Source organism: Mobula birostris, chromosome 22 (assembly GCF_030028105.1).
Source record: "Mobula birostris isolate sMobBir1 chromosome 22, sMobBir1.hap1, whole genome shotgun sequence".
NCBI lineage: Eukaryota > Metazoa > Chordata > Chondrichthyes > Myliobatiformes > Myliobatidae > Mobula > Mobula birostris.
Window position 1 is genome coordinate 59,205,674 of NC_092391.1, and position 15,215 is coordinate 59,220,888.

Sequence of the window (15,215 nt, forward strand, 5' to 3'; positions counted from 1 at the left end):
GCATGCTAGCATGAATGCAATATTTTTAAAAATGGCCCTTCTGGCACTTTAAGTCACACTGCCAGCAACCCCTTATTTAACCCTAGCCTCAATGAATGGGCCTTGGGACAAACTAATCTCAACCAAATACAGAAAATCTTTAACCAGAACTATTATCTCTGTTTCTCCTTCCACAGCTACTCTCCAACCTGCTGAGTCCGTCCAGTACCATCTTTTGTTTTTATTTCATCCAATATCCCCAGAACTAATGTTCAAATTACAAGTCTACTCCAAGAGAACAATAAACAAAAAGAAATCTTAAAAAATCAAAGACAGTTATATAAGCCAAGTACGCAGTATGTGGCCCAGAGGCAATGAACAAATTTGCTGATAAAACATGTACTATTTAAAACCCTGTGAAAAATTAGCAAGCTGCAAAAAGCTGGAAGAGCTCGTGGTGTTAGTAATATATTTAACATACATCATACCTAAAGTATGATACAAAGAGTGGGAAAATTTTATATACTGCTGTTCACGATTCTCCATATGGTAAGCTCCTAAACCTCGGCTGCAGTCAGTAGGGAGAGTAAGAGTTAAAAGAAAGGCAACGGTGTATCCTCCATAACACAATACTGCCAAATTCCACAAACATGACTCACCTTTTTCCATCATTACTATAACCTTCAACTAGGTCATTATTACTTGCAAACTATTCCAATGCTTTCCTAACTGACCTCTCTCCTTATAGCTTCAATAATTTTGCTGTCCAAACCAAGGTTCATTCACGCATCAGCCCTGCACTCACTGAACAGCCACTGTAGTGGTGGTTGTCCATTGTGTCGACAACGACAGGAAACCTCTTCTCATTGCTACCATCAGGGAGGAGGTACAGGAGCCTGAAGACACACACTCAGCGATTCAGGAACAGCTTCTTCCCCTCTGCCATCCAATTTCTACATGGGCAGTGAACCCAGGAACACTACCTCACTACTTTTTTTATTTTTGCACTACTTATCTAATTTAGTTATTACAAACAAGCATCACAAACCGGGGTCTTCCTTGGTTACAATGGATAACCATGACATCTTCAGTGCCTTGTCATGCCCTTCGATCTCCACAGCGTATTGCAGTGCCATCTTCCTGGCCATTGGATTTCACAGTAGATCTCATCTAACCAGCACCCCAGACCTGACTTTGCGTGCTAGGACAGGCGTGTCCCTATCTTACTGGGGCGTGAGGCTGCCAGCTACCCTCATCTGGTTTAGGCTGACCTTCGAAGCTGTGTACTGGAGTGTAGTCGCTGTCACGTGCAAACAGCTACCTAGAGCCGCAGGTTAGAGCCAAGTGCCCAGTGCGGACCGAAGGTGAGTGAGCTGCCCCAGAATGGACATAATAAGCCCCTTCACCAGAGGTGCTACCCCTCCCTGGACACCCCATACACCCACCACAGACTGAAAAATTCTTTGGCAGTCTCTCAGTGTTTACAATGACTTTGCTCCTATTCCACTCCAGTCACGTAGATTATGAGCTGACTGATGAGACTAATGCTGGACTTGCAGACTACCACCAGTGAGGAGGGAGATGCCCAATCAGTGGAACAAGTAGATAGTTTGGGAGAAAGCAAAGATTAAGATTTTTAAAGAGATTAGTTTTATTCATAATATCCATATCAAAACATACAGTGAAAGGCATTGTTTACATCAATGACCAACACATTCCAGTGATGTGCCGAACACAGCCCTTCAGCAGCACCACACATTCCGACGCCAACATAGTAGAAACATAGAAACATAGAAAACCTACAGCACAATACAGGCCCTTCAGCCCACAAAGTTGTGCCGAACATGTCCCTACCTTACAAATTACTAGGGTTACCCATAGCCCTCTATTTTTCTAAGCTCCATGTACCTATCCAAAAGTCTCTTAAAATACCCCATCATATCCGCCTCCACCACCGTTGCCGGCAGCCCATTCCACGCACTCACCACTCTCTGCGTAAAAAACTTATCGCGACATCTCCTCTGTACCTACTTCCAAGCACCTTAAACCTGTGCCCTCTTGTGGCAGCCACTTCAGCCCTGGGAAAAAGCCTCTGACTATCCACACGATCAATGCCTCTCATCATCTTCTACACCTCTATCAGGTCACCTCTCATCCTCCGTCGCTCCAAGGCGAAAAGGCCAAGTTCACTCAACCTGTTTTCATAAGATATGCTCCCCAATCCAGACAACATCCTTGCAAATCTCCCCTGCATCCTTTCTATGATTTCCACATCCTTCCTGTAGTGAGGCAACCAGAACTGAGCACAGTACTCCAAGTGGGGTCTGACCAGGGTCCTACATAGCTACAACATTACCTCTCGGCTCCTAAATTCAATTCCACAATTGATGAATGCCAATACACCGTACGCCTTCTTAACCACAGAGTCAACCTGTGCAGCTGCTTTGAGTGTCCTATGGACCCCAAGATCCCTCTGATCCTCCACACTGCCAAGTGTCTTACCAATAATACTATATTCGGCCATCATATTTGACCTACCAAAATGAACCACTTCACATTTAGCTGGGTTGAACTCCACTTTCCACTTCTCAGCCCATTTTTGCATCCTATCAATGTCCCGCTGCAACTTCTGACAGCCCTCCATACTATCCACGACACCTCCAACCTTTGAGTCATCATGCCCGCCATGCTCAGCAGAACTATACAGAACACAACAAAATAGACACCAACAAGTGGCAAACAGCCAAGGCCCAACCGCCTGGCATATTGTACTCTAAATTATAGGAGATTAGGCTGTGAATTTGTAACTGAAGACTTGGACATCAGTAAGAAGCATTGTTTTCAGCTAGCATATGGCCTTTTGTTGGCCTGGGATAGCAGCGATGCTACACCAAGCAGTTTACTATACATTGAGAGTCAAGGGCACTGACATCAACAGAAGAAGCAACTCTTCAAACTGTCCCTTCCAACTGGTACTAAGTGCCTCTCTGAGCTTGATAAGCCCACTCCATTCTTGGCTCTCACCAGTAGGGGCCTTTGGAATGTTTGTGCCATGCATCACCATTGTTGGCAAGTTATTCCTTTATTTATTGAGCCACACCACCCAGCAATTCCCTCCCCCCCACCCCGATTTAATCCTAGCCTAAACAAGGGACAATTTAGAATGACGAATTAACCTATCAACTGGTTTGCTATTGGATGGTGGGAGGACACAGAAGCAACCAGAGGAAACCCACGCGGTCACAGGAGAACATAAAAACTGCTTACAGGCGTGGCAGTTAATGAATCTCTGGCACTCTTTCCACCCAACATGTTCTTTACGTCATGATTTTTCTGTGGACCTCAACCTTCTGCTGTCTGTAGACCTGTTTCTTTTTATATTAAACCGAAGGAAAGATGAAACTTCCAATCCATGTCTGCAACTGGTCATTCTCTGCAAATCAGTCCAGACACTTTATACAATCTGTAGGGTTTATTACATAGATAACAGCTGATTCAATATTGGCTAGTCCAACACTATCCATACAATCTCATACAGTACTTGTTTTCAAATTTCTTTGTGGTCTCATTTCTCATTATTTTGGATACATCCTTGTCTTCGGTATCTGCATTCCTCCAATTGTGTTCCCAAAGTCTTATCTCTAATTTCAAATGCTCTGGAATTTGCAACATTAAATCTCTCCACTTTCATGGCTGAAGATTTCTCTTGTCAAACTTTGGCACCCAGGTCAGTACATCCTTTAGGGGGCACATTGCCAATGTTTTGTTGTCAGCATCTGAGTGCCTTCAGATTTTCAGCACGTTAAAGTTCCTATGAAAATGCACATTTGTTTTTGTTGGAGGAGTAGAACAAGGAACCTCCCTACAACTGATTAAACAATACAGTTGGCCAACGACCTTCCATAGCTGGGAGATGAGCTAAAGATCAGGAGGGATTTAGTTTAAAACTGTTTATGCAGAAAACTTGCCTACCACACTGCATTTGTTCAAGATTGTTCAATGCAATTTCCAGTACCCAAGTACAAGGAGAACGAAATAACTGTTACTCCGATCCAATACACACAAAAAGATAAAGAAAATAATAGACATAATAAATATAAATAAGATAGCTTATATACATAGATTGATCCATAGAGTGACACTAGGCACAAGAGTGTCTGTACATAAGGTGACTGACAGGAAATGATAAAATAGTGGTGGTTGGGGTTGTGGAGGGGTGGGTTGGTGGGTGGAGGTGTCTATCAGCCTTACTGTTTGAGGAAAGTGACTGTAGCTGGACAGCATTCTAACTGGCTGCATCACTGTCTGATATGGGAGGCTACTGCACAGGATCAAAGCAAGCTGCAGACAGTTGTACACTTAGTCAGCTACATCAGCGGTCCCCAACCACTGGGCTGCGGACTGGTGCCGGGCCGCAAAGCATGCTACTGGGCCGCGAGGAAACAATATGATTTGGTGATATGAGTCAGCTGCATCTTTCCTCATTCCCTATCACGGTCACCGTTGAGCTTGAATGCACACGAGGTCATTACCCGCACGTCAGTCATGTCAGCGCGGGAAGAAGATCAACTCCTCGAGCTTGCAAATGACGGCGGGCTGAAAAGCATGTTTGGCATAACATCTCTGCCGGCATTCTGGATCAAGGTCATGACTCAATATCCTGAGACAGCTACAAAAGCACTGAAAACATTGTTTCCTTTTCCAACATTTTTCTGCGAAGCGGAATTTTCTGCAATGAATGCAACGAAAACTAAATTGCGGAATAAACTGGACATAAGGAACCCCCTTCGAGTATCGCTGTCTCCCACCACCCCTCGATAGGACCGTCTTGTTGCAGGAAAACAAGCCCAGGGCTCCCACTGATTCAGCGATATTGGTGTGTTGCAATGATTTTATATGTTCATACAGGGAAAATATGTGCTGTGTGTTTAATATCCAAATGTTACTTAAAATGTTACGATACTATTGACTTACTTATTTAAACATATAACAATTACAGCACGGAAACAGGCCATCTCTGCCCTCCTAGTCCGTGCCGAACGCTACTCTCACTTAGTCCCACCGACCTACACTCAGCCCGTAACCCTCCATTCCTTTCTTGTCCATGTACCTTTCCAATTTTTCTTTAAATGATAATATCGAACCTGCTTCTGCCACTTCTACTGGAAGTTCATTCAACACTTACTTCAAGCTCCCCTGTCCTCCCCTGATAATTGACTTATCACTATATTCATGCGAGGAAAATATGCACTGTGTTTAATATTAAATTCGTTAGATAAACCCTTTTAGAAACGAAACTGAGTGTATTAGCCACTTATCACCTATATTCCGGTTGTGATTAACAACCCCCCCCCGAACAGAATCGCCAAAAACAATTTGCAGAAAAAAAATCGGCACGTACACGCATGCGCACTGGTGCCCGCGCAAGGCTTCATGGTCACTGTAGTCTTTCAACATATTTGACTGCTACTCTTTTCCGCTGGCAACGCTACTCCTCCCGCTCCCCTGGGTCGGCTGGTCTGCAAGAATATTGTCAATATTAAACCAGTCCACAGTACAAAAAAGGTTGGGGACCCCTGAGCTACATCATGGGCGCTAGCCTCCATAGTATCTAGAACATCAAGAAGTGATGCCTCAAAAAGGTGACATCCATTATTAAGTAGCTCCCATCACCCAGGACATGTTCTCTTCTCATTGCTACCATCAGAGAGGAGGTACAGGAGCCTGAGGCACACGCTCAGTGATTCAGGAACAGCTCCTTCCCCTCCGCCAACTGATTTCTCAATGGACTTTGAACTCACGAACACTACATTGCTACATTTTTTTCTAATTTTGCACCACATATTTAATATGTGTATACTCACTGTCATTCAGTTTTTTCTCTATTATTATGTAGTGCATTGTACTGCTGCTGCAAACTTCATGACATATGCCAGTGACATCACACCTCATTCTGGTGGTCCATGAACGGGGTGGGTGGCATCCTTCATGATGTTACTGGCCCTTTTCTGTATATGTCCTTCAGAACGAGTAGGCTGGAGCCGGTAATGCCCAAGGCAGTCTGTACCCATTGTAGAGCTTTCCTGTCTACCCCACAGTACAGTTTCCGTACCATGCAGTGATGCAGTTTGTTGGAATGCTCTCTACTGCGCACCTGTAGAATGAGGTGGGTATAGATATGTCATAGACTTCAAAGCTGAAAATATTACAATGAACATACTGAACAAGGACAAACCCTGGCAATGTTAGAATAAAATAAACTCACAGATGGCAACTCATGCAATCCACAGTCTTCCTCACTGATATTCTGGAGACAGACCCATAATATCAAAACTGTACCTTTTTTTTAAAGTGGATCCCACAGACTGTCGTTGGTTTCCACATTTATAATTTTGAACAGCAACAAGAGCAAACGGGGAACTTAGTGTATAGACATCATTCCTTCATTGAATTCCAGTAATACGAAAGTGCCTTTTGCCTCAAAACTAACATGCACCCAAAAAGATTACAAGGTTTAAGTTCCAAATTTGCCCAAACAGCAATTTTGCTCATCTGCTTACAATTCATCAAGATTCACAGTTGCCAGAGGTTCTCAACTTTTTTTATACCATGGACCATTACCTTTCAGCAAGGGGTCTGTGGAGCCCCAGATGAGAACCCCTGGCGGATGAAAAGTTCAAAGTAAATTCATATAATAAAAGTATGCATATGTCACCCAATACTACTTTGAGATTCATTTCTTGCAGGCATTCACAGAAGGACAAAGTAGTAAAACAGAATAAATGAAGAACTACACACAAAGACTGTCGAACAACCCATGTGCAAATGACAACAAACGATGCAAATACAGACACAGGGAGACAGAGAGACACAGAGGCACAGGCACAGATTCCTGAGAACGGGAGTTGTACAGTCCTTGAAAGTGAATCCATAGGTTGTGTTCAGTGATCAGTTCAGTGTTGGGGTGAGTGAAGTTACCCACACTGGTTCAAGAGACGGATGGTTGAAGGGCAATAACTGTTCCTGAACTTGGTGGTATGGGACCAAGATCCAAGTGGACATTTTCCCAGATTCCACCTCACAGTTTGAATAGCATGAATGAGAGGGAAGAGAGGTAAATTACCTATGAAGCCCATTACAACTACCAAATACTTAGATGTTCTATTTGTGCACCACAAGAAGGATAAAAAAAAATAATTGCAACATCAGTTATACAAAGACCTAATGCAGGGATCTGTGTTTTCTTCTATTAAATCAGAGAGTTGAATTTTCAACTATGGTAAACAAATTAGGCTTTACGGAAAGGGAGTTAGAAAATAATTAAAATTTGAAATATTGCAAGTTCCACGCCATCTACTTCTAGAAGTTTTAGCTGTGACATCACCAATATAAATTCAACACACAATATGCTGGAGGAACTCAGCAGGCCAGGCAGCATCTATGGAAAAAAGAACAGTTGATGCTTCCGGCCAAAATCCTTCAGCAGGACTGGAAAAAAAAAAGAGGACCTTTGCTTTGGCACAGAATCAGAGACTTCCATCCACATATGCAACTCAAAGCAAGACAAATGCAAAACATTGCTGGGCCAACACAGCAGTAAGTTTTTAAAGCTGAAATTTTGCAGTCCTCTATTTCAGCCACAGTAGTATTACCACTCAATTCTTCCTTCAGCAAGCAAACACCTCATGCACTAAATTGGAAAGCAGCAATCAAGAAAGGACCTAGTGTCCAGTTTCATAGTCTGAGCATTTGACACAACTACAGGGAAAGGTCGGGAGACATGTTACGGCCTTAGAATCCCACATTTAAAATAACTGAGAATAAAAAGGGAAAAATGGCAGCTAATTTGCATGGCACTAGACAACAAAGATTTTGCTTCCTGAGTACTTTTAGGTGCATCTTATGGATTTTGGGCTGCTGTCATGAAAATCACTATGAAATTTACCCATAACACACCTTTTAAAAAACCAAAACGCACATATTTATTTTAATTCATTATTCAAGTCAGAATAACTGATGCCAAGATTAAGGAACACACATAAAAGTTGCTGGTGAACGCAGCAGGCCAGGCAGCATCTCTAGGAAGAGGTGCAGTCGACGTTTCAGGCCGAGACCCTTCGTCAGGACTCAAAACTGAAAACCTCTTCCTAGAGATGCTGCCTGGCCTGCTGCGTTCACCAGCAACTTTTATGTGTGTTGCTTGAATTTCCAGCATCTGCAGAATTCCTGTTGTTTCCAAGATTAAGGAAGGTATTTTTGTTGGTCCACAAACCAAACAAGTCATCAACAACCAGCAATTTGAAGAACTTCTGGTTGGACCGGAGAAAATCACATGGAAGGCATTTGATGATGTTGCTAAAATTTTTCTTGGCAACTAACTACATGCAGCTGGTTGACAACATGCTTCATGCATACAAACCCATTAAGTACAAGTCACTAAAGACTCATTCTTCAGCATTCCCATTTAGATCTCTTCCCTGCAAATCTTAGCGCTGTCAATGACGAGTTTGATGAAAGGTTTCACCAAGACATTGCGCTCATGAAGAAACAGTATCAGGGCAACAGGAATCCATCTATGCTGGCTGATTATTGTGGACACTTAAGCAAGAAGCCTCAGACACTGAGAACAAACTAAAATAGTCAACAAAGCAATGTTAGCTTAGTTGAACTATTGCAAAGCATCAGCACTGTTATGAAATTATAGGTATTATATTCAATAAAAGTTAAGTTCTTGTTTCTCCAAATTCCAATGTGATACAAGTAATCTGAAATTGTATTTATTTTCACCTTCATGCAGTCTATCATAAAAAAAAAACAATTCAGAGGAAGCGGATGATGTCCAGTGTTAATACTGCACAATATAAACCATCCTACATCACCAGAATAAAATCTTTACAGGAAACAAATTCATTTATTTATCACAAAGTTCAAAGTAAATGTTATTATCAAAGTACATATCTGTCACATGTACAACCCTGAGATTCATTTTCCTGTGGGCATACTTAGCCAATCAATAGAATAGTAACTATAACAGGATCACTGTAAAGATCAATCAGAGTGCAGAAGACAACAAACTGTGCAAATGCAAATATAAATAAATAGCAATAAATATCGAGAACATGAAATAATACGATAAGGAGTCCTTAAAGTGAGATCATTAGTTGTAGAAACATCTTAATGATGGGCAAGTGAGTGCAGTTATCCCCTTTGTTCAAGAGCCTGATGGTTGAGGGGTAGTACTGTTCTTGAAGCTGGTGGTGTGAGTCTTGAGGCTCTTGTACCTTCTGCCTGATGGCAGCAGTAAGAGTATGGCCTGGGTGGTGAGGATCTCTGATGATAGATGCTGCTTTTCTGCGACAGTGTTTCATGGGGATGTGCTCAATTAGTTGGGAGGGCTTTACCCATGATGCACTGGGCCGAATCCACTACCTTTTGTAGAATTTTCCATTCAAAGGCATTGGTGTTCCCATACCAGGCTGTGATGCAGCCAGTCAATACACTCTCCATTACACATCTATATAAGTTTGTCAAAATTTTAGATGTCTTGCCGAATCTCTGCAGACTCCACATGAACATCGAAACGTACAATGAAATGCGTCATTCGTGTTAACAACCAACACAAGCTAAGGATGAGCTGGGGGCAGCCCACAAGTGTTGCCAACGTAGCATTCGCACAATGTTCAGTAAAACAACTCAAGCAGCAAAACGAGCCTCTTTCCTCCCTCTCGCTTACTTATACACACAGACAGGCCTCCAACCTCATGATAGTCCACCGCTGGAGTCCTTGGACCCAGACTCAGGCAACAGACCTTCCAGTCGACAATCGTAACTTCAAAAAAAAAAACAACAAAATCTATCTGTCCACTTCTATTGCATTTCCTTTCAGTATCTAAAAACAATATTGATGTGGACAGAATGACCTGCCAAACAGGTTTTCCAAACCCAATTTCAAATGTCGTGCAGCAGAATTTCTTGCAGCCACAGCACAATTAATCCTTTTTCCTGTCAAACTACATTTAAATACTGGGACTCTTCCATTCAGACATATTACTGAAGTACTGTAAATGTACAGGGCAGAATTCTGTGTGCAATTGCAAGGACATTTTTAAAATAACAGCAAGACAATTTTTAAAAAGCAGTCTAAAAGTGAATGATTGTCTTGGAAACACAAACAAAATGATGAAGGGTCTCTGCCCAAAATATCGACTGTTTACTTTTTTCCATAGATGTTGCCTGACCCAACGTGTTTCTCCAGCATTTTGTGTGTCGCTTGGATTTCCAGCATCTGCAGATTTTCTCTTGGTTGTGATCGTCCTGGACATTTTTTCTTGTGATCGCAAGATCCTGTGGGACATTGATAAATGTAGAATACTGCAAGTCTGGTTCACTGGTTCATTGGCAAGACCGGAGGCAGAGGAGGTGTGTGGCCTCAGTTTTAGTGCGGACAGGGCCTCATGCCGCGGGGTCACCTGTAGCAGCCACCCAGGAGGGGAGATGTCGGAAGTACTGTGGCTTGTCATCCATGCTGGATTGGGGCCTGGCCCCTCTCTATACAGCGTTCATTCAGTGGAAGACAAGCTAGATTGTGTTCGTCTGCAGGCTGCTGAAGGCTTAGTCTTATCAACAACATCCGTGCACCAATCTACAGGACATGACTCTCAGGGACTTGGGCTACATTTTGTTTGGTGTGACTGTAGGTTAACTGCTATCTTATGTGCCCTGTGCTGTGGGTGACTATCAGTACTGTGGTTTTCACCTTGGGTCTGGAGGAGAGTTGTTTCGTTTGGCAGTATTCATGTATAATTGAATGATAATTAAATGAATTTGAAATATAAAAAAATAGACAGTGCTTAAAGAGAGCAAGCTAGTGTTGTAGGGTGTATAGACCATTCAGAAAACTGATGACAGTGGGGAAGAAGCTGTTCCTAAAGTGTTAAGTGATCGTTAACCATCTCTCTTCAGGCTACTGTACCTCCTCCAAAAACTTGGAGGTGTGATCCACAGTGGTGTAGTGGTTAGCACAACGTTTTACAGTACCAGTGACCCGGGTTCAATTCCCATCACACGGTAGTGTAGTGGTTAGCACAACGCTTTACAGTACCAGTGACCCGGGTTCAATTCCCATCACACAGTAGTGTAGTGGTCAGCACAACACTTTACAGTACCAGTGACCCGGGTTCAATTCCCATCACACGGTAGTGTAGTGGTCAGCACAACACTTTACAGTACCAGTGACCCGGGTTCAATTCCCATCACACGGTAGTGTAGTGGTCAGCACAATGCTTTACAGTACCAGTGACCCAGGTTCAATTCCCATCGCACGGTGGTGTAGTGGTTAGCACAACGCTTTACAGTACCAGTGACCCGGGTTCAATTCCCATCACACGGTAGTGTAGTGGTCAGCACAACGCTTTACAGTACCAGTGACCCAGGTTCAATTCCCATCGCACGGTAGTGTAGTGGTTAGCACAACGGTTTACAGTACCAGTGACCCGGGTTCAATTCCTGCCTCTGTCTATAAGCAGTTTGTACATTCTCCACATGACACAATGATTTTTCCCCACGGTCCAAAGATGCAGTGACAGGTAGGTTAATTGGTCATTGTAAATTGCCCCGTGACTAGGCTAGGGTGGCTGGACAGAGCCTATTCTGTGCCGTACCTCAATAGATAGATAAATTAATAATAAATCTATTCTAAAATTGAGACGCATATAGTGAGGCCATCCGGGATGGTTAAAGCAAGCAAAATCACACTCAAAATGGGAAAGGCTGCCTCTCGTAGCACAGAAAGGGTGGCGGCAGAGAATCAAACATAAACCAGAACAAGAAGTTTCAGTGACAAGAAAACTGAGGGGAAAACAGAGTTTGGGTTAACTTTTCAACTACAGGCCACTTGTCAATCTGAGAAAGAAAATCCTGAATGAAATCAAAATAATTGTTTGTATTGTTAACTTGATTTTATACTAATGCACAGACTATAAATTCAACTCCTGGTTTGGAGGTTTGTGTGCCTCAATGACCCGGAGGGCTATGTTGGCTGGAGTCAGGGCTTTATGTTCCTGGTAGGGTCACCCAGGCCAAACTGGTCAAAGGGTAGAGGCCAGACTAAGAGTGGTCCACCAGTCCTCCAGGTTCAGGGGTTCAGCTCAAGGTTAATGACCTCAGCTCAAAGTTGTTACAAAAACAGCAATGAACAGTCCTTCCATTCTGCGTGTGACAGTATTCCTGAGTCTTGTAGAAACATCGAAAAGCCTACAGCACAATACAGGCCCTTCGACCCATGCTGTTGTGCCAAACATGTACTTACTTTAGAAATTACCTAGGGTTACCCACAGCCCTCTATTTTTCTAGGCTCCATGTGCCTATCCAAGAGTCTCTTAAAAGACCCCATCATATCCGCCTCCGATACCATCACCGGTAGCCCATTCCGCGCACCCCTGACATCTCCTCTGTAACTACTTCCAACCACCTTAAAACTCTGCCCTCTCGTATTAGCCATTTCAGCCTCATCAGTCTCCACCCGGGACTTGCACGACTGACAGTAGTGAAAACCGAGAGGAAGCTACTGACACGACAAAGCAAGCTGCGAACAGGACCAGAGACGAGCACCTTCATTGCTGCCCTAAATGCCAACAACGTAATGAGGAGTAAGTATAGAACCAAACTGATCAAAGCCTCCAGCATAATTATTGCAGAAATATAATTACATTAATATTGGATTGGCACCTCCTTGCTAAATGAAGTACTAGAACAAACTTTAATACAATACTTTGTATTTTACAAAGGTAATACTGTCAAAATTAGATTTCAGATTTGATTTCCCTGAGAACCAGCATATTATTAAAAATCCATAAACATTTAGATCAATACAAATTTTATAACATGAATTAGTACTTACAAAACCAAAGTCATGTAATGAAAAAAAAACAATCCTGGTTTCCGAATCTTAATAGGCAGAAATAAACGTGTTTGCCATTTTTGTTGAACACTGAAAATTCTTTTCATCATATTAGCAACAATTTAAAAGCCAGCAGAAAGCTTCCCAATTCTCACCAACTAAAGGCACCTTTCCTGTGATTAAAAGAATTACAACTCCAATGTCATATCTTCTCATACATCAGTAATATTTGCGTCTGCCTGTATCGCTAAAGATTTTAAAAAGCAATTTGCAACAACTGGTATCCAGAGTACTGTCCTTCAACTCAAGGTATCATATAATTCACACAGACACACACGTACATTCCTCAGTATATCTAAATATATGCATAAGCCACCAGAGATAACATACACACCGCATATTTTTACCATACAACACTCGCACTTTGTGCATACGCAAGACGAGTATATCTCTATGCAGACATGTAGCAGGAAAACACATTTATCATGTACATGTCATCATACACTACGCATCGATATACTGTACAACACACTTGCAAACCACATATAATAATCAGTATCGGAAATCTGTGAAATAAATTACGCCCAGTGCACATTGAAACCTGAGATGTAATTTGCAATGCAATCCGATTTCTCTGTGATATTGTTTGGTGCATAAATACAATGGAGCAGGACAGCAGAGAGGCTGAGCAGGATCAGCAGCAGCGGGGGCCTGCGGCTCCTGTCAACCCACCACTCTCGTCCCACCTCGCCCCTCTGGCCGCCGCATACCCACCCCTCTTCCCCCGGGACTTACGTGAATGCGAAGAACAAGGTGGTGGCTCCCACCAGCAAGGCGGCGGCTGTCGAGACCGGGATGTATTTGGTCGACTTAAATTTCTTTCCACTGGGCATCCTGTAATTCCCACATAGTCCCGAGAGGGAAGGAGAGTGATGGGCCGAGCCGCGCGCAAAACCGACAACTACGGAGCGGACTCGCACGGCGAGATGAGCCGGCCGGCAGAGCACGGGGACCGGGGGACCGGGGGACTAAGGGGCCGAGGGCCGAGGGCCGAGGCCGGGAGGGGGAGGGGCGGGGAAAGAAGCCCCCTAGCAACCGAGCCCGAGCGCGAACAGGAGGAGGGGTCCGCCGGAGAGGAGGAGGGGCAGCGCGGCTGACGTCAGTCACTCCCGCTCCGCCCCCTCTACCACCTTTTCATTGGACACTATAGAACCTCCGCCCACCTGCCGGGAAGCCCATCGTAGTTTGCATGAAATTTGCATGGAACAAGGATCCCTCACTCTAATTGGTGGCTCGGTTTCAGGGCGATTGTTTTCTCATTGGCTGCGCTGAAGAGAGGGGCGGGTCGCGCCCACGCGTCGTGTTCCATTCATGCGGAGTGCGTGGGAACAGCAGCTTCATGTGAAGGGAAGCGACTGTTCCCCATAAAACGCTTCCAAATTCTCCCAATCAAGTCAGGTATCTCGTTTTCTTTTGAAAGTCGTTATGCTATTAGAGATTTTGCCTTGTCTGAGGTATATTTTCTGGATTAAGTGAAATAGTTCATTCGTTGTATGCCGTGGGTGATCATGATCTTTCCATGACCATGATTGTTCTTGGCAAAAGTTTCCACCGAAGTGGTTTGCCATTGCCGCCTTCTGGGCAGTTAAACAGTGAATGCTTAAACAGAACTCATTAGGCCACGCAGCATCAACGGTGATGAACAGATTGCCGCAGAACTGTCTGTCTGTTGTGAACAAAATCACCGGAGAGACGCAGCTGGTAACTATATAAAGTAGTCTTGTAATCGATACACACACAAATAAGCTGACAGTCTTTGGAGTCACTCGAGTGAAAGGCTCAGGGAGAGACTTCCTAATCCCAACATTACAGTACATTTTTATAAGTAAAAGCATAAAGGTAACAGAACGATTTCTGTAGTTATAATGCTCTCATAATACTTCTTTTGAGTAAGGTATAGGTTTCAAATGCCTAGATCTTCCCACAAACACACCCAAAAGAAGTGTTCATTACTGTTGTATACATGCATATGCAGACATCTCAGTCAAGTGTTTCCTGTATGGACAATTTACTCTATGTTGTCTGTTGATTGCATTCATGAATATGCAGACATATACCAGTCAATCGGATGTTTCCTGTTCCGAGCTGCATTTTAAATTTAATCTATGATCCATATTCGGATCTAAAGGTTGGTTGCTGAAGTTAATGTTTGCTGTAAGTCCTAACCGCAACATTCTCCCTAACAAATGCATCTTCCACCACAGTGCTGAGACACAATGAAGAGGAGCAATGGAACCAGCTCAATCCCAAACCCTAGAATTTAGCAAAAACTATGAGC

The 15,215-nt window shown here is 43.3% G+C and overlaps 1 protein-coding gene across 1 annotated transcript in view; it reads right to left on the reverse strand.

Moving 5' to 3' along the window:
• zdhhc8b (zinc finger DHHC-type palmitoyltransferase 8b) overlaps window positions 1-14,059 on the reverse strand; it is a 250,410-nt gene extending 236,351 nt beyond the window's left edge. The window contains exon 1 of the mRNA XM_072240844.1: window positions 13,673-14,059. Within this exon, the coding sequence (XP_072096945.1) occupies window positions 13,673-13,770 (98 nt within the window). The 5' untranslated portion in view covers window positions 13,771-14,059. The remainder of the gene's footprint in view (window positions 1-13,672) is intronic.
• Between the last annotated feature and the right edge of the window lie 1,156 nt (window positions 14,060-15,215).